This window comes from Thalassophryne amazonica, unplaced genomic scaffold (genome assembly GCF_902500255.1).
Source record: "Thalassophryne amazonica unplaced genomic scaffold, fThaAma1.1, whole genome shotgun sequence".
Classification (NCBI taxonomy): domain Eukaryota; kingdom Metazoa; phylum Chordata; class Actinopteri; order Batrachoidiformes; family Batrachoididae; genus Thalassophryne; species Thalassophryne amazonica.
The window spans coordinates 7501-31584 of record NW_022986539.1 but is presented as its reverse complement, the minus strand read 5'-3'; the positions used below and the strand labels follow the sequence as shown (position 1 = coordinate 31584).

General features: G+C 38.4%; 2 protein-coding genes and 1 non-coding gene across 3 annotated transcripts in view; all 3 read right to left on the bottom strand.

Annotated features, from left to right (window-relative positions):
- Nucleotides 1–161: 161 nt before the first annotated feature.
- LOC117506278 (biorientation of chromosomes in cell division protein 1-like 1) lies at nt 162–15586 on the bottom strand (the record flags this gene model as incomplete). Its single annotated transcript, XM_034165769.1, has 20 exons — nt 15253–15586; nt 13502–13626; nt 13132–13322; nt 12163–12651; nt 10867–11016; nt 10356–10522; nt 10061–10157; nt 6385–6511; nt 6207–6270; nt 4358–6116; nt 4176–4246; nt 1879–1987; nt 1603–1701; nt 1494–1537; nt 1331–1382; nt 1240–1296; nt 956–1012; nt 743–799; nt 361–417; nt 162–218 (listed from the first exon to the last, which is right to left on the bottom strand). Coding segments are annotated over exons 1-20 (3946 nt in total), but the record flags the coding sequence as incomplete, so codon positions are not given.
- A 427-nt stretch (nt 15587–16013) lies between these two features.
- trnal-aag lies at nt 16014–16095 on the bottom strand. The gene has a single exon. It is a non-coding gene; the product is annotated as a tRNA-Leu (tRNA).
- A 96-nt stretch (nt 16096–16191) lies between these two features.
- The window catches only part of aurkb (aurora kinase B), a 10318-nt gene continuing 2425 nt past the window's right edge, over nt 16192–24084 (bottom strand). The window contains exons 2-9 of the mRNA XM_034165770.1: nt 23951–23989; nt 23357–23438; nt 23236–23281; nt 21575–21763; nt 19303–19441; nt 18888–19036; nt 18635–18809; nt 16192–16785 (exon numbers count right to left, since the gene is read on the bottom strand). Of these exons, the coding sequence (XP_034021661.1) occupies nt 16612–16785; nt 18635–18809; nt 18888–19036; nt 19303–19441; nt 21575–21763; nt 23236–23281; nt 23357–23438; nt 23951–23989 (993 nt within the window). The 3' untranslated portion in view covers nt 16192–16611. The remainder of the gene's footprint in view (nt 16786–18634; nt 18810–18887; nt 19037–19302; nt 19442–21574; nt 21764–23235; nt 23282–23356; nt 23439–23950; nt 23990–24084) is intronic.

Sequence of the window (24084 nt, the reverse complement as noted above, 5' to 3'; positions counted from 1 at the left end):
CTAACATCATCATACATACATACATACATACATATACATACATATACATACATACATATATACATACATATATACATACATATATACATACATACATATATATATATATACATACATACATGCATATGCACACACATTTATTAACTGTTAACAACGCTTACTAATATCTGTGACCATTTCAACAGTTTCGGCTACATCTGAGTTATTCTCCACTTCACCTAGTAGTTAGAAAAAGAAATAATTAAACATATGTGAGGTTGGACTTTTAGGCATTTTAATGGTGTCTATAAATTCCCTTAAACATGCCCACTTAACTAATTTCAAGAGATTTATAACTCCTAAAAAGAGATTAAGACTTACTTGTATCTGGGTGCATTTCAACAGTTTCTGGCACCTCTGTCTTCTTCTCCACATCACCTAGTAGTTGGGAAAACAAAGATAATTAAACATAGGTGTGATTGGAGTTATCGACATTTTATTTGTTTTCATAAATCCCCTTTAAAATATCCACTTTACAAATGTCAAAAGTAATTTTAGCTACTACAGAGATTAAGACTTGGTAGGATATGTATCCATTTAAAGTGTTATTCTCCAGTTCAAGTTTAAAAACAGTATAATTAAAAGGTGAGGCTTGTCTTGTGGTCATTTCAAACATTGTAATAAATATTATGACCAATGACACTGACAAAACAATTTCAAAAGATGCAATAAAAAACCCATAATAAATATTAACCAAGCTGACCAGTAGCTGTGTCCATTTCAACAGTTTCGGCCACCTCTGACTTATTCTCCACTTCACCTGGTAGTTTAAAAAAACAAAACAAAAAGAAACGTATGTGTTTGGACCTATTGTTATTTTAATGGTTTTGAAAAAATTCCCTTCACAAATTTAAAAAGATTTTTTTAACTTCTTTTAAAAAAACAAAAAAAACAAACAACAACAACATCATCTTACCAGTAGCTGCATCCATTTTAACCATTTCTACCACATCTGTCTTATTCTCAGCTTCACCTAGTTAACACAATCAAAAACAGCAGAAATATTTATAAAGCTTTCTGGTGTGCAAGTCCATTCACTGTTTCTACCAACTATCCAACACCCAACTTCACCTAAGCACTACCGAAAAACAAACAAAAGTGAGTTTGCGCTTATAGTCATTTCAGCAGTTTTGATAAATTCCCATGAACACAGACATAATTCAGAAGATTTTTTTTAACTACCAAAACAGCATTGTTTACCAGTTGCTGCATCCATTTCAACACTTTCTGCCACGTCTGTCTTATTCTCAACTTCACCTAAAATAAATAAATAAAAAGGTTTAAAGCTTACCATTACTGACGTCCACCTCAGTGCCTGTGACCTCGGTAATCTTGTCTGTAACCTGTAAAACCAATTCACCCTGAAATATTCTCTTGCATGTGATGAAAAAAAAATGCTGTCAACAGTTAAATGTTAGCTAAAATGCCTCTGCTTAACAATACTGTTAACTCACCTTGATGATTGTCTCTGAGCCTCCTACATTTGTCTCTGTATGTTCTGAAGTAATGATAAGAGTCAGCCAGAGAAAGACAAAAAAAAGAGAAAAGGTTTCTCATCCTCACCTTGTCCAGCAGTAACTGAATCAGCAACAATAGCTGTTGTGCTTTCTTCTGTGTCTTTTGTGGTATCTCCTGCCTCAGATATAATCATGTCTACTGCTGCTGCAAACAGTCAATGATTACAATATAACATAAATATCCATGCTTTGCATATAAAAAATATTTCTCTGGTTAATCTGCTAACTTCAGCGTGGATTTCACACAAAAATAAAAACAGCTGTACAGATCACCGAGGAAAGAAAGATGGGAATTTGAGGCAATAAATGAAATTAAATTTACCATCTCTGTCAGTAGATGATGACAATTTCTCATCTGGTTGTGCACCTGGAGCACATTTTCCTTCATCACTTAAAGGAGCCTGACGTGCACTGGGGTTAGTGTCATCATCCTACATATACGATGAAACAATAACTGATCAAACAATTGTCATCAAGTAGATTTTAAGTGGTTGTGTTTTTTCGTAGCTTAACTTGATTTTCCAATGCAACTGACTGTGCAATTTTTTTTAGAGTAACGTTGAATGCATCACCATCAAAAGACTACACCTCATTGCTTTGTGCTTTACACTACAAAAAAAAAAAAATCTAAAAAAAATAATTAAGCTACTGTACGTATGACGGTTTTGCTTTCCCAAGACGGCTTCAAGTGTGTTTAACATCTTTTTTTTTTAAAGGACATAATGTAAGTGATACTACTTTTAAATGGTAACTGAACTGCATTTATATAGCACTTTCATGGTCAAAGCACTTTACACTAATGCCTCACATTCACACACCGTCAGTACAATCACTACACACTGGGAGCAACTCTGGGATAAGGACTTTGCCCAAGGGGCCCGAATAGTTTTCTGGCCTGACGAAAATTTGAATGGCGGACCTTTGGTCCAAAGCTTGACCATCACCTCCCATTTTTCAATGACAAAATAGCCAGTATGCCTCATTAAATTTGCATGTTCAGGTTGAGATACAGTTGACACACAAGCAGTGTTTTAGCACTACTTAAAATTGATAATAAAAATAAATCAATCAACCGGGACTAGGGATGGGTACTGATAAGATTTTATTGATATCGATGCCATTATCGATTCTGCTTATCGATTCCCTTATCGATACCTCATGAATTTTGTACTAAAAGTAGGTTTTACAGGTTTTCTATGTATTTCATTGAGTCTTAAAGTAAATAAATATGAAATCACTGTATCCTTGATCTCTGGACATAAATAAAAATAAACAAAATTGTGTTTCGCTTTGAAGTTATTAATTCAGACTGGATTCTATCGTTCTAACTTGACTCAGAGAGCTGCGCAGCGTTTGGAGCTGTGTGAACAGAATGGAGGACAATTCTTGTTTCTTTCTCGCAACGAGACAAGAGTCGCAGTTAGTAACTTTAATCCGCACAAACGTGACTCACGATTGACATATTCTGGGATGAAAGTGGTGAAAAACAAAAAAAAGCTGAAACCCAAAATTAACCCCCAACACCACCTGCACAACAATGTTTGAATTCTAGAAGCTCTGAAATGCAATCTGGGACTATTCCAGACGATAAACTGGAGTGAGTGCAGCATCCATTTAGGTGAGGGAAAAAAAAACAAAAACAACAACTTTCCTTATTCAGATTCATTCCAGTAGTATTCTGCTCTTACTAGGATGAAGCAGTTTTCTAGTTTGTCAGATAGTTCTGGAGGAAATCACTGAAGAAATGAACAAACTGAAAATATGGTTTGACCGAAACAAACTGTCATTAAACTTAAATAAGACAGGGATGAAATGGAGGTGTAAGAGTCACTAGGTGTTCACAGGAAACATTTCTGTATGTACGAGGTATTTATTTATGTATGTTCATTGTTAGTTCCTTTTACATTTTCTGTTGTTTCTATTCAAGTTCTTTTTGTCTCTTTCTCTAAAATTGTATATAATAAGCATTAGATTATTAATATGTAAACAAAAATAAATTTAAGAAATATTACAATTTGAAAACAAATGCACCCGAACGTGATGAGCGCTGCAAATGCTAACTTTTAACATTGAAAATGCCATAGACATGCTAACGCGTTAGCATCGCTCCCGTTTTAAAGTTATAAAATACATCTATCAATTGTTTCAGAAGACCATAACAGGTCGGTTTAACATAGAAAAGGTAAATAATACTCACAGACGTATGCTCTTTAGGGTTTTAGCAGGGGGAAATTAAGCGAAAGAAAGAAAGTATAAACGAAGCAACAGATCGAAGCATTGCTTCAATCTACGAACCATTGCTTCGATTGGTTCAAGGTTCAGAGCAAAGCCGCGCTGCAGAAAAGTTGATTACGGACCCGCTGCAGGGTCTGTAATCAATGTAGAGAAATTATCATTTTCCTGACAAACACCCCCCAAAACAACGGCCACTCTGAAGGACCGATAACAGAATCGTTAAGCACAAAGCTTATTGATGTCGGTGGATCGAATCATTTCTTAACGATACCCGAAAGGAACCGGTTCTCGATACCCATCCCTAACCGGGACTGTCACATAAATAGGATTAAATATTTACATTTAATAATAACATTAACATTTGATACAACATTCACTATTTACCTGTGGCATAGGCGACTGAAAATTTTCAACCCTTAAAACGTGTGTTTCAAGCGGCAAGTTTTCAGAATCAACTGTAAAGAAAATACATTTAGCTTACAGAAAAAAATGGTATGCTTTGGTTGCTGGTTAAAAAAAAAAATTAAAAAAATCTTGTAAGGTGCTTTTTTTGTGTGCGTGTTTACTTGTTGTGTTCGCTCTTTCACCGGTAAGCTCAGAGATTTGTTGAGACACAACTGCAGCTGCTACTTCTAATTCTGCAACTGTTTGCACAGTTATTGGTTTCTGCTGCTCTTCATCTTCTGCCGTTTCCACAGTGTCTGAGACATGCACACCGATCTGTACATCTTCTCTGACATTCTGGTTAATCATTGTGGAAGACACAGTACTATCTGGATCCATGGAGAGAAGAGTCAGAGCCGCCTCTTTCATTTTCAGATCTGCTTCAAGCTCCATCTCAGGAGTTAAAACATCTCGACTGACATCTTCTGGATTTCTTGCATCTGCTGAGGTGCAAACATCCATGAGGGTCAGCAGTGCATCAGCCTCAGCTGGCATCTTGTGGAGTCGTGATTCTGTTTCACTTTCGGGCAGCTCAGGTGTGATGTCACTTAAAGCATCACAGATATCTTCTGAGAGGGATGCGGTTACAGCAGTAGGGATGGGCTCCGAGTTGGTGCTTGTGTCTTGAAGAACAGTTTGTTTAAGCAGCTGCTCCTCTGACTGAGGACTCAGTGAAGGACCTGAAGACCTTTGGGGTTTGTCTTCTCCGTCTGCTTTCTTCTCTTCTAGGTTGTCATCTCTCTTTTCTGGAACTTTATCCTTCTTGTCCTGCTTTTTCTTTGTAGATTTCTCAGATGGAGGTTCTTCTGAGGTCTTGCGATGTTCCTTTGAATTACCTTCCCTCTTCTTCTCCTTTGTCGGTTCAGTTTTGGAGACAGAGGCAGCTCCTGTACTTTTGACCTCTGAACTCTGAACTTTCTTCTCTGTCTTTGATGACAGAAGAGTCTGGGCTTCCTCTTTAGATCTGGATTTTTCTGCAATTCTGCCTTTTTCCGCCTGCTTGAGCCTTTTTGGATCTTTGTCAGTTTCAGAGCTCACCTTATTTGATTTCCGGCTGTCTTGATGAGCTTTGTTTTTCTCCCTCTCGTCTTTACTCTCGCTTTTAGACTTGGCTTTGTCTCCTTGCCTGTCCTCAGTGTGACTTATCGGCCTGTTGAGGATTTCCTTGGAGTGTTTATCTTTCTTCTTCTTCTCTGCTCCAGGCTCCAGGTCAGACCTTTCCTCAGAGGAACCAGTGGAATCAGGGCATTGCACATGTTTGAACTCACTTTTAACTGAAGTCTTCTCGCCTTTGGCCTTTTCTTTGATCTTGTCCTTTTCCTTAATTTTGTCCCTTTCTTTCTCCTTGACAGTCTCTGTTTTGGTCACCTCCATGGATGGAGTCTTTACCTTTTTGGCAGCAGAATCTTTTGGAGGTCCGTCATCACAACCATCTGACACTTTCCCTTCTTTTGTGGTTCCTGCCATTTTCTTGTCACTTTTGATCTTGGGCTTCTTCTCGCCTTTCTCTTCAGAAGACACCTTAACACCAATGCCTTCCTTTTGCAGCGTTTCATCCGCTGAAGGTTCAGGCTTTTTGTCCTGCTTTGGTCTGAACTTGGCACGGTCATCCGAAGAGCTGCGTTCTTTCTCTTTGCGTTCTTTGCGAGACAATCGATCAAATTTTCCGACTGATCGTTGCTTGAGCGCCTCTTGGGATCCTTGTTCTAGCTCCAAAATGAACGGGTGCATCAGGCTTATGTCAGGGAGCTTTTTTGTGTCATTGGGATCCTCTGGGACGCTGCCGCTTCTCCTTCTGTGCCGCTCATCAGCCGATGCAGATTCTGGCACGCGTGTTTGCAGCTTCTGTTGTGGCACCTTTGAGGTTGAGGGTTTCCCTTCCTAATTTTGAAGCAACAAAACATATTTGCTTGTTACCACTCACCAAATAATAGTAAATCCCGCCACCCACAAGAATTCCTGGTCACATACTGTTTTTTCTGCCCCATCTCCTCCTGCATCTCCTTTCTTCTTGTTCGAAAGATCTCCATCTTTCCTGAAGAAAATGATCACGATACATTAATTTACACAGAGCACGGCCCCAAAAAAATAAGTAATCAACAATAAAGTGATAAACCGCAGCAGCAGCTAAATGAGTTCGATGCCATACCTCAAGTCTAGTTTTCTCTTCCTGTTCAGAGCCATTTTTTTCTCCAGAACTTTCCTTTCTTTACGAGCTTCTTTGGCCCTGGGACCCTCCAGTGTAGAGGCCTCTGCAATCTTTTCTTTTTCCTCATCTATTAAAATGATAAATCAATTATTTAAAATACAACAGGTAACTCAAGTCACACGTAAAACAACGCAACAATCAAGACGTGCTTGTAATGTGGACTTCACCTTAATACAAAGGGCTGAACAAAATTATTGCATGGGGAGAGTGCACGTTTTATGTTCATGCACTGGTCATTACTTCAATGATGGTGTGAAGAAAAGCTCTTAACAAAAGAAAACAGGTCACATCTACGCTTGAGTCTCCCGTGGGCCTTCTGGAGCTGAAATTTCATGTCCTCTTTTCAAGAAAACCCTTCTCTGTTCCATTCCACTATGCAGTTTCCCCCAGTCACAGCCACGGAAACCTACAGCTCCTTCAGAGTCATCTGGGAGTTTTGCTGGCTTCACTAATTTGTCTTCTTCTTGCACAGTCACTTTTCAGAACTAGACTCCAAAGAGATTTAACAGATTTCTATTTATTTATGGCCTCTAAAATGGAGAGACTGTGTATTATTCCCAAAAGGTTAATGCAATTTTTTTAAACTGCTTGAATTAAAAGCACAAATCTACCCAATCTTTATTGCCTCATTTCAGCACCACTGTGGCGGTGCACAGAGACAAAATTATAAAAATCATGTTACTGTCCAACTACCAGTGGTGGGCACAGTTCCGATAACCGACAATTATCGAAGATAATGTTTTCGTTATTGGATTATCTTTTCAGATAACTTTATAAAACATTATCGGACTAATTATCTTCTGATAAATTTTTGTCCGATAATTTTTAGACCATTAATGTGTTAAACAAAGCTGAACAGCTACAAACATTTTTAAAATTTAAAATCAGTTGAGCACCTACCTGTTAAATGTTTTGTAGCAGATGTGTAGTTCTACCCTCTGCATACAGAGGAGAGCCGCTTCTAGGAGAAACCGCTCTATCCTCTGTAGTCAAAGGAGAACTGGTCACACACACACACAAACAAAAAAAATTAATTTCTTTTAACCCCATACTGATACACGGGCAATATCACCCAAGTCATCCAGAGGGATACATTTTTAACTTCTGGTTCAAATTTTAACCAAACTAATTTAGGACAAGTTATTTGAAATTACTGTCACCTCTAAAGTTTTATAAAGTGAAAATATCAGATATATGTTTTAGTTTTAAAGTAATGCATTAATTTTTAAGGTTTTAGTGTGGGCATGCTGTGCCCAGTGCATTATTGGTAGGATAGGGTAATCTCAGTATGTTCACGACAGGACAAATGCATTTCAGACACTCTGTTCAGGCTAAATTCCATGCATCTTAAATGTAGCAGACACGGATTATCTGGAATTTTGTTTTGGCAAGTTTTCACGGTCTCTACTGCCATCTACTGGCCAGTAGTGTTCATGGCAGTATTCATCCTGAAGCTGGGCAGACACTGTATGATATTTTCAATCACTGTACTCGGTTCCAGCTCAAACTGTACCACAGAACTGCACGGTGTAAAAGTTCAGAGTGCCCGATTTTAGTGTGGACATGCTATGCCCAGTGCATTATTGGTAGGTTAGGGTAATTTCAGTACATTCATGACAAGACAAATGCATTTCAGACAGTCTGTTCAGGCTCCACGGACAACAGCATTAAACTCTAGTGCCTAAAACTCTCGTGAATATATTCTCTGGGTTTATAGACATTGTTATTGTGTTCGCGTTTATTAAATTCCATGCATCTTAAATGTAGCAGACACGGATTATCTGGAATTTTGTTTCGGCAAGTTTTCACGGTCTCTACTGCCATCTACTGGCCAGTAGTGTTCATGGCAGTATTCATCCTGAAGCAGGGCAGACACTGTATGATATTTTCAATCACTGTACTCAATTCCAGCTCAAACTGTACCACAGAACCACACAGTGTAAAAGTTCAGAGTGCCCGATTTATGTTCTCACACACGTACGTTCAAAAACCACACGTCGGACTCGCGTTTCCAGAAGCAAAACGTAATCAGAAGCTTTTTTTCAAATTTTATTTATATTTCTTATTTTTTACAAAAATTCTCAATGGGAGACATCAAACTTGAATAAAAAAAAACAAACATTACAAGACAGGTCTGCTGTGTTTGCACAGGCACAGTACGAGAGGTTGGATGCTTGTAGCTCTTCAGCAGCGGGATACCCTCACGACGGCCGACCAGAATATCAAACAGGTTTGATTTTCATCTGACCATACGATCGCTGATCAGGAGGTGGTCGCGAGATGTTAAACGCAGGTCGTTACTCCATGTATACTAAACGATGCAGGACGTGCGATCAACCTGAAACTCGGTGCGATCCAAAAAATTCTCGCACGAATGAAAAATCATCTGAAAAAGGGCCAAAACTAGCAGTGTAAACCCAGCTTAAGTACTGAATGTCTGGGACCAGTAGATCATGGCAGTGTTCTATTATTTATTTTTGACACCGGTTACATCAGACGGTTATCTAATTACAACTTGGCTTTTTTTTTTTTTTTAAATGCCTTTTTTACAAATAAAAAACTAAATATTTTACAAAAGCACATTTATCTGTAAACACCAACACGACACACCTCACATTAACGTGTTGGTTTACATAATGAATGAGTCAACCAATCAGTGTTAGCGGAGTCACATTTTACCCAGAATCCTTTGCGATCTGTCTGTGTTTGTTACAAAACTTCAGAATTAGTGCATTATTCAACATTAAAAGATATGTTATATTTTAACTTTGTACAAATGACAGAATTGACATTAATGGAGTTATTCTATCAGTATTCATTATATTTATACACCAAACCATAACTCAGCATTGCTTTATTTTCCAAGACCTCCGCCTGACGACAGCGTTGTGATTGAGTAGACAGCTGAGCTTCGTGGCTTCGCTCAACTTGCTTCTGTGCTGGAAGCCATGTAGTAAACAGGAGCTTTCAGCAGGGGGCAGAATGCTCAAAGACAGAAGTGCTGACTCATTGTTTGGGTCTGTCGTCTTTTTTGATGCTTCCAGAAGTGATCGTGGTGTTAAAACTCAATCACCTTGTTAGTAGTTGCAAGTGTACCGGAAACAATACTGGAATTTATCGGTTATCTGTAACTTCCTATACATTTTTGGGTGGTTTATCGGTTTATCTTTATCAAAGATAACGTTTCAGTTATCTGATTATCTGTTATCGAAATTAATTTTTTTGTTATCTGTGCCCACCACTAACTACTAAATATTACTCAAAAATCTGCATTAAAACGACTCCTCGTTTGTCCTGGTGATCAAATGGAAAATTTTTCCATCATTTTATACTTGTGTCTGGGACTACAATATTATGTTTAACATTATTCTTTCTTTATTGTGCATACAAAATGTGATGATCTAAAAGAGTATGGCAGTTAGTGGAAGGGATCAGACGGCTAGGGAAAAATAACAAAACACAATAAAAGGCCACTTTACAGCAAATATCGCCTGCCACAAGATGGCTTTCTTGTAGGAGTGAGGAATAACTGAATGTGAAGCACTTTTTAAATGATGTAACATTATTAATAGGAGTAGACAGATGGTGACAAACATGACAGACTGAAGGACTGAACCTTGTTCTTCAGCCTGTGCTGCTTTCTGTTTGCGCTTCTCTTCCATTCGTTCCCTGTTCAGTTGTCTCTTCAGCAGCCTTTCCTCCTTGTCCTTTGCCTAAAACAGCCGAAACACAGAGGAAGACAACAAGGCAGACAGAAAACAATTACAACCGTAAATAAACAATGACGGCTTACAGAATTTCTTGCTTGTGATCAAGTCACTTGCTAAACGAAGCCTTTAACTACAAACTATTTTAATGCACAGATGTTCTGCTGATGCTGTACTAGATATACAAACATCTGTTCAACTGACCACAGATCTCCGCCGCTCTTCCACAGTGACTTCATCGTCCGAGTCGCTATAGTAACGGGAGTAGAGGAAGGGCTTGTGAACGTAGGCCTTGCGGCGGCGCTTCTGCTCCTTGTCTTCTTCTCCTACGTCGCCATGCGGTTGCTTTCTTTCTGGTTTCTCGCCATGATCTGGTGAAAGAGAAACACACAAATAACAACACAGTAATTCTGCCAGTGTTACAATATAAACACCTGTAGTAGCTGTGAGCACATTAAAAAAGCCACAGCTGTAAGGAAAACACCTGTTATGTTAGTGGTCGTTAGACAAGACAACCACTGGAGGGCGCTAGCGTTACACACAGTGCAACAAAGTACACGTTGAGTAATTTCTTTTGGTTTCTCCCGTTTAGCACAGGGTCGGCACAGCAAATCCATTATGGATTTGCATTGTGGCTATATATATATAAATTTTTTTGCTGCTTGAAATTAGACAGAGGTCATGCAGTGATAATGAATGTCTGCCATTAAGAGACCGTCTGGTAGAAGCTCTTCATCTTCAGAAGAATCAGACGGTGGCTGCTCATCATCGCTTTCCTCCTCAAAAGATGACAGGTCACTGGTGTGCACGGAGCTCACTGTAATGTCACTCAAGCCTTCCAGGTCAGAGTCCTCCAATGAATACTCTGCAAAGCAAAGACATGTCAATTTCCAAACAATTCATTTATCACATTTCATAATAGCACAGTACTGTAAAAATGAGCAACCACATACAGTCTACTTCATAATTATTGGGACGGTGACAATTTCTGTAATTTCACCTGTGTAGACCACCGCACTGGAGATTAATGGAAAAAAAATTTAAATGTGCAAACAGTATAACACTCCACCATGAAGCTGGACAACTGGTGGTGCAACAGATAAAAGTAGAACAGCTTCTACAACCATAGCTAGAGAATCCTATAGCTCCTTCAGAGTTGTCATAGGTGTCTTCCCTCACTAGCGTTTTTGCATAATTATACAGCTTCTGAAAATGGTCTACTCCAGACAGATTTACCATTCTGTACCATATGGTTTATCTTAAATGATTGATGTAAATAAAGTTAAAGACACAGTCAATGACTTGGAAATGTTGAAGTATCCATCACCTGAATTACTGCCCCCCCAAGATAAAATAATATCAAAACAAAGAATAGAAACACACTGGCTGTAAAAGTGATTACTTGTATTAAAGATAATTCTATTATTTAGTCTGTCCAGCTGTGGGCTCTGAAAATAAAGGGACTGTGTATAAAAATGGCTGTAATTCCTAAATGGTTGATTTTTTTTTTTTTTTTTTTAAATCACATGAATTAAAATTGAAAGTCTACACTACAAGCACAACTTGACTGTTTAATTTCAAATCCATTGTGGTGGTATACTAAAGTAAAATTTAATAAATAAAAAAAAATGTGGCACTGTCCAAATATTTATGGACCTGACTGTATGCACCCATTCTGTTTGACCTTAATAATACATTAAAATGTAACAAAAAAAAGGCAAGAAAATTTGATCAAATGCACATAAAATTAATTCCAAATTTATAAACATCCAGAAGAGTTTATTTTTTTTCTCTTGGCTCTATTTAAAAGTCTATCAAAAGTTCTTCAATATAGTGGTCCAATTACCAACTGATAATATCAGGTGAACTGAAAATCTTCCAAATTTCTGGTGTGTAAAGGTCGAATTCTCTCATAGTTATATTCGCTTTGTGTTCATTAGTGACTTGGATAAACAGGTGCATTAATCTGGTTATGTGGCTGTAAATAAGCACAAAGTACACATGCGCTCACCATCCTTTATCCTCTCTCTTGCCTTCTGCTTCGCCTGAGTTGTGGATTTCTGGATTTCCTCATCCTGTTTTTCATCTGTGACTTTTCCTGTCGTTTTGCTCTGTGTCTTGTCTTTCTCCTCTTCTGTCTGTTCTTGAGCTGTCGGCTCTTCAACTTCCATCTTTATATCTTCTGTTAATCCCTCAGGTGTCAGATCCATTTGTTCCTCTCTCTTAACGTCTAACGCCTGGACATCAAGTGCTAGTTTTGCTTCATCTACCTCTTCCAGTGTCTTCACATCATCCTGACTGTCTCCATCCTCAAGGAGACTCATTTCCTGCTCGCTGTTCTCTGCAAGCTGCATGGGTTCATCCGACCCTTGACCCTTTCGCCCTTTCTCTGCTACTGAGCCGACTCTGGTGCTGACCTCCTGGTTCAGAGTGGTTATAGTGTCCAGAATGGACAAAGCATCACTGGCTGCACCAGATGTTGGAGCTGATGATGATGAGGCTAGAAACACATTAAGATATTATGTATGAGTGAAAATCAGAAAGATTGGGTACATGTTGGGTACACAGTAGGAACTTTTTTGTTGTTGTCTTTACTGATCTATCTTGTAATTGTTGTTGTATCAAATGTTCGAAATAAACAGTTTTCATTTTTGTAAACCAGTTTGAGGAAAATTCTGCCAGGCAGATGCTTATTGCTACATTCCAAATCTTACTTCACTATATATACTCACGCCACTCAGAGTTTATACTGTCATAGTCCAATATTACACACAATACAATATAAAATCAATGAATGAATTTCACTCATTTTCAGAAGCTTCATATTTTTTAAGAATTGAAGACAATCTAAATCAAGATGGATATCGGAGAAACCTTCACACTGAACTCTACACAAAGTGAGCAAAGCAGTGAGATTAATAAAAAAAAAGAAAAAAGAAAAAAAAAAACAGTCATAAATAAAGCATAAAATGCTGTGCACCTTGCTCAGGGACGCTACCATCTGGTTTTGTCTCTGCTGCAAGCTGTGGGGCTGCGGGTTCCTCAGCACAGCTGCCCGGTGACAGAAATTCACAGACCACACGCTCCACCTGCGGCCTGAAGATGTGACTGACTTTCGGATCCACCACCTGGGCCACAATCCTGTCAACTCCTTGCTCCAGCATTCCAGATCTAAGGAAAACAGTTTGTTTTATAAAATCATCTGGAAGAATGTAAATGCCAAATAATAATAATAATAATAATAATAATAAGCAGAACACTTAAAAAAAATGTTTTCCAAGAAGATTCATGATATCTTGTTTCATATTTGACACACTATTCAGAAGAGCAGAATTCTCTGCAGCACTTACTGCAGCACCAGTTGTCTGATGTTGTTCCTCAGCTGGTTCTTGTTCAAATGAGGACTCCATGTGTGGTTAGACAGGTGATTTGAGACAAAGTTGTCCACTCTTTGTTTCAGGTTCAAGTATGCTGGCTGCAGGAGATTTTGACAAGCTTGTCATTGAATACGGGGCACACCCAGGCACAAAGAAACAACATTCATGTGTGGAACAACAGCAACTCTGTTATTTTCTTTGACAGTGACTGATTAAATAAACTGATCAAAACATTTAAAGGGGACACATTTACATATTTTCCAGAAGCAAATAGTTAGGTCTATAAGTATTTGCAATGTGACAATTTTGGAACTTTGCCCCGTACACCAACAAAATGGAGGTGAAATGTAGCTATCAGGCTGTGCTTGTGGTGCAGACATTCATCTTAAATCAGGTGTGGGGGTGGTGTGATGGTAAATCTGTTCTCCCAAAATGAATGACTGTGCAAGAAGACTAGTGAGGGAAGCCACCAAGACCTCTGATAAACTTCTGTGGGTGTGACTGGAGAAACTGGGCATGGTGCAGCTTCTGTCTGTTGCATTATCATTTACACAGCTTAATGGTGGAGTAGCACAGATGATTTTCTAAACGATGGGAAATTTCAGATACAGTCTGCCAGAAGGCACATAGGAGACTCGAACTGAAAGTTGATCTGTTTTCTTCTATTAAAATCCTTCTGTTTGGGGAACCACCTACTTCAATCAGATTTAGCAAACAAAGTGGTTATGGTTACGTCAGCCGTAAGCATAGCCCCAAGACTTAGGGTTACGGCCCATAAGTCTAATTCTTAGGGATATGCTATGGCAGCCACTGCAATCAATGTTCTGCGACTGTTTGTTGATAGCTCCTCTTTAGTACTGTGGTAAGAAAAACCGCCTGTCACGTGGGAGACCGGGGTTCAACTCTCCAATGGGAAAAATAAAACTTTTTTGTTTTTGTACTCCTTTCATATCAACCAACATTTCTTGTTTTAGTTATTCTTTCAGTTCATGTATCTCTGGAAGATTTGGGTTATTTGGGCTATAAGGGTTATGGTGTCACATCACCACTGTAATAATAAAACCTACCAACACATACTTAGTTACCATAACAATATCCACAGCCTTTAGCAAACAGTACCAATGTGGTTACATTTCCAAATTATTGATGTAAAAAAACCAGGGAATATTCAGCGACTTGGAAATGTTCATGTATCCATCTGCTGACTCGTAAAAAAAAAGGGGGGGGGGGGGGGGGGGCTAAAAAAGAGATAATTTACAAAAACAAATTAAATAAACAGCCATTACATTTCATTTCCATGCCTTCGTTTTTGGAATCTTCACCCTGTTAAGCCTTGTTGATACTTTTTATTACTATTTGATGCGCGTACTTTTACTGTCAAAATAAAAGCTGAATCCGAAAATAGTGGTGCTGAATAAATATTTCTTGTTTAAATCTTTGAATTAAAGACGAGAGTTCGCGCTACAGGAAAACTTTGGTCTAGTGTGCAGAAATTTTATTACTGTATTTTTTTTAATCTTGCGAATTTAATATGGTCTGAAATGTGAACAGTGAAATAAACCAAAACTCCGTTCAAAAGCACATACAAAACTAATCAGTGGACCTGACAGGACAGGTCAGCAGGAGTCTTAGACAATCTGCACCTAAACCTGCCACTGTTCTCCAAGTTATTATCCAAACCCTACAATAAACAGACAAACCATTACAATAAAATAAAAGTATACCTTCGTGTCGACGTCCGCCAAACAGTCCCTCCTGAACTGGTCGAACAGACCCTGTGATTTTAAATGGCTGACGATCATTGACACCAACTGTGGGTCTCCTGGCGGTAAACCGGCCATTTGTACATTCAATTATTTTAAAATGTCGGTATTAAAAACGATAAAACTGACAAAACATCAGAGAATGTCACTCGAAGGCACCGGTTTTAAATTCGAAGCAGAAATGTCCTGGAAGTGGATCCTCCACCGTGAAGCGGGTGAAGGTGTGCGTTGTCGCCACCTACCGTGCTGGAGTTACACGGCGTGAGAAACACTTATCAAGAGAACACGAAAAAAAGCTTTTTTTTTTTTTATTCCTGTGATGCGGTCGTATTAGCAGTTATTGTTTTCGTTGACGAATAGTTCTTAAAATAAACCGAAGCAGAGCTCTACCCTCTGTGCACGCTGCTAACCAACGAAAGTACTAAAGTTCTTTCTAGAAGGTCCCACGGTACGTGTGTCCACCCCTCACTAATACCACGATTGGGGAACAAACTAAGTTCGTACTGCTGGATCCAGGACGACACTCAGACCTGCAGCGCCTTTGCGACCGGGAAACGTATCCGGATCTCCAGCGTCGAAACCCAACATGCACCAACTCCTGAGCTTGTGTTTGTTTTTAGTACCAAATAATTACCAGTAATTTTCAGCAGTGGACATGTGTACCTTAGCACAACTCACAAGAATTAAAAGCTGAAAGAAGAAAAAAAAAAATAATAATTCCCTGGCAGCGGTGGGATTCGAACCCACGCCCCCGAAGAGACTGGAGCCTTAATCCAGCGCCTTAGACCGCTCGGCCACGCTACCTGTCTGTTAAAATCATGATTCTGAGCCATATCAAGGGAAATGTCCAAAAGTTTTATTTACTTTCTGTACCGAAACGTGCCAGTTATATCGGACTCGTCAACTTCACATTTGACAAACAGGCACACCATCTGATAACTAGAGCTTGACTTTAGATTGATTAGAACTTTAGATTTATTAGACAAAGTATGACCAAGCAAAATAAAAAGCTTTTTAAACACAGCCCTTAAATACAGTTACTGAAAAAATGAGAAGTCACTCAGTGTGAGGTGTTTAAACAGCTGTACATAAAAACTTTGATTAAAAAAGTAAGAAGAAAAAAAAAAGTCACCAAACAGCATATCAGACATTGATAAAAGATATTACACCAAACAGAAGGAAAAAAACGTGGGTATGTACTGACAACCATCATACAAAGTGCAGAATAACAGCAGTCTGAATTTTGTAGCAGTGAAACACAATCTCCCCCCCTCGACTGTAAAAACAAACAAAAAAAAGCCTTCAGGGCAGACAGCGGGCTCAAGACTTCTTGGTGGGGCACACGGGAGGTAAGACCCTGTGGGAGTTAGCCCGCACCCAAGGATGGTCAATAACACTCTGCAGTGGGAGGCGATCGAGGGGGTTGTGACGAAGCAGCTTGGAGATCAAGTCCCGACCACCATCTCTAATGACTTTAGGAAACTTCAAATCCACCTGGAAAAATTAACAACATTTCCCCCCCTCATTTAATGAGTGCAGCTACAGTACAAATCATTAACATAATGCTACAGGAGGCGCAAGCAGAGGAAACCTAGAAGCAGAACCGTACTTGCCAACAACCACCATTGACTATTTCAATGGGACAGGATTGATTATTACAATTCTATACAGTCACAGATGCTGCATACTTTCTCTTTCATATTATAAAGGCACAGTCATGCTCTGGGCATCCCTTCTGGGAACTTATACCATTAGCATTCAACTAGCTTCATCATTTTGGGATGAGAATTAAGAGACATTCATTGATGCATATCTTTGGTTGTAGTACTGCTTTAGGAAATGAAAACAACCAGCTGTGTTGTTGACCTAACCGTGCTACCACATTTAATAGTGGGAGCTCTGCTTTTGAAATTTAAGCTGGAAGGTCTTTAGACAATGACATGTCCCACAGCAGGCTGTTCTCAACGTTCTTGAAATGGAGCAATATCTCCACCTGGTGGACATTTACCATTAACGCAGGTATAACAGAGTTTCGCCAAGAGCTCTAGAAATATATGTACACACACACACACACACACACACACACACACACACACACACACACACACACACACACACACACACACACACACACACACACACACACACACACACACACACACACAAAAAGGCTGGGGGGGGAGCAGCTGAAGAGGGATAGTTTTATAACAGCTGAGTGGATCCTTGTCATTTGATTGGTGCTTTCTTTGTATGTCACGTGACATGGATTATTCATCCCATTTGTGTTGCATTGCATTGAGAGTGCAAATTTGGTCCCATACACGCACAGCACTGTAAGCCGTCTGGAGGCTGTTAGCAGGACTTTAGAATGAAAAGCTGGACTTTTTTTGGTAGTACACGTGGGACGATTTGATTGAGCTAACTGACGGTGCTAGTTCTTGTAACACACACACTCCACTCTACTGTAAGCCATCTAGATGCATGAAGAGATGTTCAGATGTAAAACTGACATGATATTTCACTGGACTGAGGAACTACAGAAAGATTTTTTTTTTTTAAATGGAAGCATGAAGTCAGTACACAGCATCACTGGACTACACGTCACAATTTGGACACCTATTGAAAGTTCATGTTGGAGTTGAGCAACAGTGGAACACCAAAATGTAAGTCCCTTTTCTGCTGTCTAGAAATTAAAAAAAAAAAATTATATATATATATATCAAATGACAAAGATCTAATTTAAGCGGTTATACAAAACAAATAATGAATGTTTTTACATTCTTTCAACGGTACAAATATTTCATGAGTACCGTTGAACTCATTCATTCATTATTTGTATATTATTCCATCCTCTGTTCAGTACAGTGGACGGTCCTTAGAGGGTCTTTGTGAAACCCAACAGGTTTTTAAGTGGATGTGCATCCACTTAAAAATTTTGGTTATGTGCACAAGAAAGTGTGCCTGGCACACACAACCTGATAGACAGGCTGCGAACAATTATTTTACTCTCTTCTGGTATAACAGCCATCAGAACATAAAAAGAACACTCACTCCACTATGGGCCAGTACAGATCTGTGATTAGTCAACATCTAGGCTCTAACTTGAATGGTATTTATGTGGACATTTTATCAAGGACAGTGATCCCACTGGAGATATTCCTAATGTTACTGCGATGGGTTTGTGGGTCTTGACGCATTTTGCAAACTGCTCTACACATCATGCATTTATTCAATGTAGCTTCATGTAGACTAAACCTTTACTGGCAGAAGTGGAACATGACCTAGTCTTACTGTGTGCCTCAGATGTTAAAATAAGTAGGGGGAAAAAAAAAAACATCACAACCTTCATAATTCTTTTGTAGGTGTCCGAGTGGCTGGAAGTTTCAAAAGGTGGACTGCCAACCAAGCACTCATAGCAGAGGACACCGATGCACCACAGGTCCACCTTCTCACTGTGTGTGTGCCCTTCAATCATCTCCGGAGGAAGATAGTCCAGCGTCCCACACATTGTACGACGCCTGTGTAAGTTTAACACGAAGAGGTCAACGTGGGCAAACTCAGTCATCAGTGGGAATACTGCATCTCCTGCTCCTTACCTTAGTGATGGTGCGTGGACCGACCATCCAAAATCTGCAATTTTCAGCTCTCCACGATAGCCAAGAAGCAGATTCTCTGGCTTGATGTCACGATGAATAACTTTCTTCTCATGGCAATACATCAAAGCATCAGCTATCTCCTCCATATACTAGAAATTAGAAACAGGTAAACAAGTTTTATTTATTAATATTCAGACCATTAGATGTTACCAATTCTTCAATTATTTGGAAGGCATATCAGTGAAGTTAAGAAAGATATTGTCCCTAAAAAGTTCACAGAAATATTTAATGCCCTCCTTATACCATAGATGAAATGCAGTGTCTAAGAAGAAGGGAGGAAAGAGGTGATTATTACATAATGGGTCAAGAGCAGAAGCCAATACAAGAACTTTCGACAGCACCCATAAAAACTTACTGTAGCTGTCCGCTGCTCGTCAAATCGTCCACATCTCTGCAGTTCTTTGTACATTTCACCACGTGGGGCATACTCGAGAATTAAGAACACCCTGGAGCGGTCATGGAAGTAGTTGTAGAAGCGCAGAATGTTGGGATGCCTGAACATACAGTAAATATTTGACAGGAAGATTTGTTATGGAATTCATATTTTTGTGTTTCCTAATTCATGTATGTTCATAGCACAGAATGAGAAGCAATTACAAAATGACAGTAAAGTATCAACAACCAGATTCCTAAGTAACCAAAGAGACACACTATGGTCATATTTCTACATACTTCACTAAAAATAAAAAAAATAAAAAATAAAAAATCCAAGATCAACTGGCTGATCAAGGATCCACTTTTTCTGGATATGCCAGTCCAGTTTATTTAGTGATTCAAACCAAATTGAGAATTTGTTTTGACAAGCTGGAGTTAGTCAACCTAAATAACTGCACACATCCATGAAACTGTCTCAGATAAATATCTCTATCCTGGAAACCAAGATTCCAGGATAGAGATATTTTATGCAAATGAAAATTATAGTGAACTTACCCGTATTATTAACGAGGAATTGAATAAACTAAAAAGTTGGATGGACACAAATAAATTATCTTTAAATCTAGATAAAACTACAAAGTAAACTCTGAGATAAAGATATGTATAAATGGTGTTCAAATTGAAAGAGTATCAGAATGTAAATTTCTTGGTGTAATAATAGATGAAAAAATAAGTTGGAAAAAGCACATTAGATATATACAGAGTAAAGTTTCCAAAAGTCTCGCAGTTATTAATAAAGTTAAATATTTGTTGGAGCATGATGCCCTTCGAGTGTTATATTGTACATTGATTTTGCCTTATTTAACTTACTGTATAGAAGTATGGGGTAACAACTATAAGAGTTCACTTCATCCCCTCGTTATATTACAAAAACGCACAGTTATAATTTTGCATAAAGTAGGATATCTAGACCACACAAATGAATTGTTTATCAGGTCAAAATTATTAAAAATGACTGATTTGGTAAAGTTTCATACTGCATTACTAATGTTTAAAGCCAATAAAAATGAACTGCCATGTAATATACAGAAACTGTTCTGTAAGAGAGAAGGACAGTATGGATTGAGGGGATGTGATAACTTTATAGTAAATTATGTAAGAACTACTCTGAAAAGTTGGTGTGTGTCAGTATGTGGAGTTAAATTATGGAATCATTTGGATAACCACATTAAATTGTGCGGAAACATTTATAAGTTCAAAAAGAAATATAAAGAAATTATGTTAGCACAGTACACAAACGAGTAAAAATGTTAATAGAGTTAGTAAGAAGTGTAGACGATTGCATAGACATTGAACAGTACTTGGTGTATGACATTATGTCAGTAATGATCAGGGTGCAAGACTATTTGTAATTGCATAGAAGGTAAAAATGTGTTAAACTTTAAATGAATTGAAAATAATGGAATGCCACTGATGCAATTGTTAGTACCTAACTATATTCTAATGTAGATATAAAATGTAAATGTAAAATGTAAATATGAAATTGTTCTATTCTGTTTAGTTATGTTATTTTCTGATTTCTATCTTATTTGAGTGTATTTAACTGTGGATGGTAACGGGTGTACGGGGTGGGCGTTTACAAACTTTTGCTTCAGCCCATGCCCTTTCAGCTGCACGTAATTTGAGAAACTGAGTTATTGTTGTATTTTTCTTTTGTTTGTTTTTTATGTATGTTAGTAAGAGTTTATGTTGGTATTTTGTTTTGTTTATGTGCGTGCTGAATAAATTCATTCATTCATTCATTCAAGATCAGCAACTCTGATTGGATGACAAAGGGAAGAGTGCCAATTTTCATCCCAGCAGTGTAAGAGCATCTGTTAGAGGCTAATGAGAAATTTAACAAGCGGATTCCTAGTAAGTTACAACAACCAGGGGAGTGTCACAAAGTGGCTGACATATTAAACATGAAAACAATAATCCTTGTCCTACTAAAATAAAGTACAGCATAAAAGTAAACCATAAAAGTCAAAACTGTCAACATAAAACAAAGACATTTAAGTAAGAGAATTATAATAATCACATTCCACAAGCAGAAACCAAAGAAAAAAAGGGACAAATGTACTTAATTGTACATAATTGTTCACGGTCACAAAATTTGTGTGTCCCCAACAGTTACTGCAGTCACGGTTAAAAAAGTTTGTTCAACACAATCAGCTCAGCAAGGACATGAATAGTTTTCAAAAAATACTAACTTGAGATGAGACTGTATCTCAATTTCCCTCCTGAGTTGATGTTCTACACCCTCCTTCTCCATCTGAGATTTGAACAGCACCTTCAGTGCCACGATGGCCTGCAGTGTCTTTTCCCTAGCAAGGTAGACATTTCCAAACTTGCCCTTTCCCAGGGGTCTGCCAATGTCAAAGTCATCAATGGTAAACTTCCTGACAGAAAGTGGAAGAGACAAGCATTCTCATGAAAAGTTCACACGTAGGGCATTTGTGGAAACAGTGTCTCACAAGGTCAAAGTGCAAAACAAACACAGCCTTGATTTGTGCTGTGACATACTGTATACTGATATTCATATGACAAACAGTGAAAAACATTTTCTCCTTATCTCCTAGACTCAAGATGACAGACAGCTACTATAAATTGATCAAAATACAGTAAAATGTGCATAGAATGGATTCAGGTGGACCAGCGAATTTTGTCCATTACAATCAAAATCTGTTACATGTATAAAATGGACAAAATCCATTATATGTATGTAATGGATTACTTATTACTTATTCGTAACCTAGCAGAGGGCTCTGATATAAAGCTCTTTGGTTTGTCACACTTAGGGATGTATGAAACTTAACCCCCCTTTCACAACGGACCAACACAGAGTTGCGTAATACAGCATACTGACTACGCTAAGCTTATGCAGCCCTACATGACAATACGCTGAGGGATGTAAAGAGGTCTGCGAAATGGACGCAAAAAATTAAACATGTTAAATTTTTTTTTTTTTTGTGGACTTTTGGCGTAGAGCACCGGACGCAGTGCTCTACAACACTGCGCTACTGTATGTAAGTCTATGCGGCACTGTACACCAAGCCTCCGCAATTGTACACAACCCTACACCAGTCCGGCGAAAAATCCTTTTACATCTTTTTTCTTTTCTTTTTTTTTTTTTTTGTTTAAATCATTACATACCTGCAATGTTAGATTTCATCCCACTGAACTTTCCTGGCAGTGAAGCTTCAAAGCCATGGAAGAAGAAGAGGTGGACCAAGCTTTCACGTCCACTATAACTCACTATAACTGCAGCGAGCATGATCGCCGGCTGCAGCGCTGCCTTCACCTCCTCAAGTTCTCTCATGATTGTGGCATGTTAAAAAATGTCCATTAACTCCTGAAAATAATGTATTCTGACTTATTCCAATGTATCAAAACCATCTGCGTGCCCAGGCAGTCTGTAAAAACAGCGTAATGAAGCCAAGCTTCTCCCCTCTGTGTGCAACTTCCACAGCCATTCCTGTGTACTTAGATATGCAGCACAATGCAACTCTACTCAGGTCTGGTGTGAAAGGGGGTTAACACCATATTACAGTACAATCAACAAGCAGCCTTTTGTTGCACTTTCCTTGAATCAGCAAATGTCAGTGCTTAACTTAATTTCATACCTCTGTTACTGGGCACATCCAGACTGCTCTGTCTAATACATGCGAGGGGTTTTTAATGGAAATGCATTGCCACTGGATGGGACGTTGGGTCCAATGCGAGCAAAAATCTGTTATATACTGTAAAGCATTGGGACTTTTGCTTTTGTCCGGTGAGTGTGAATATCCGGTTTATATGATAATGGTTTAGGCAAGCTTGACTGTATTTACAAAAAAGAAATTAAATATATAGCAGACAAAAAACATCTTACTTTGGAGCTGAACTGGAGGATGAGCTCACACATTCTCTTCCAGGACCTAATAATGAAGACTGTAATTAAAACCAGCACATCTTTATGCTTTTGCGCTCTTGAAATGATTAAAAATAGTTACCTGTGATAGCGAATTTGTCTTTCTCTGTATGTGCTTTGACTTGAACACGCTGCGGGCCTGCTGCCATGCTTGGTGTTGCAAACTGATATACACATAAATGGAGAAAAGCATTAATATGTGGATAGGTAGCATTTCAAATGATTACCTTATTAACTGCACTCCACAACCATCAATATTACAATTACCATTGGATCAAGGGCTCTGGTTTAATTGATGAAGCCAAGACAACTGTCAATATCTTTCCACCCAAAAGATGTTTTTTGTTTGTTTTGTTGCTTAAGTCACAGTTTCATCATGATTTAAAGTTAAGCACCCTCAAAGTCTCAGTTCTATGATTCAAAGCATTAATGAAAACAAACAAACAAATAAATAATTAAATAGGTGGCTCCTGCTCTCTTCCCTTGAAGAGAAAACCTGACAGATGGCTCCAATCCAAAAGCATCAGGCATAGGAAGTATTTAAAACATATGAAAATGAGTGTCTTAGGATGAATCATCTCATTAACTCTGGTATCGTATTTTCATGTACAAACATATCTGTTTTGGGGACACCTATCTTGCTAAAGATGTATAATGTGGCCATTTTCAGACTTACTGGTCTCTGGAAGCCTCTGGGCTCTTGGTTTTCTTTATTCTGTAATTAAATCAAAACAAGTATTCCAGTTAACATACAGCATATGGATTGTGGTGCTTAAATAAACCATTGTTTTGTGAAGTGGTGATATGGTA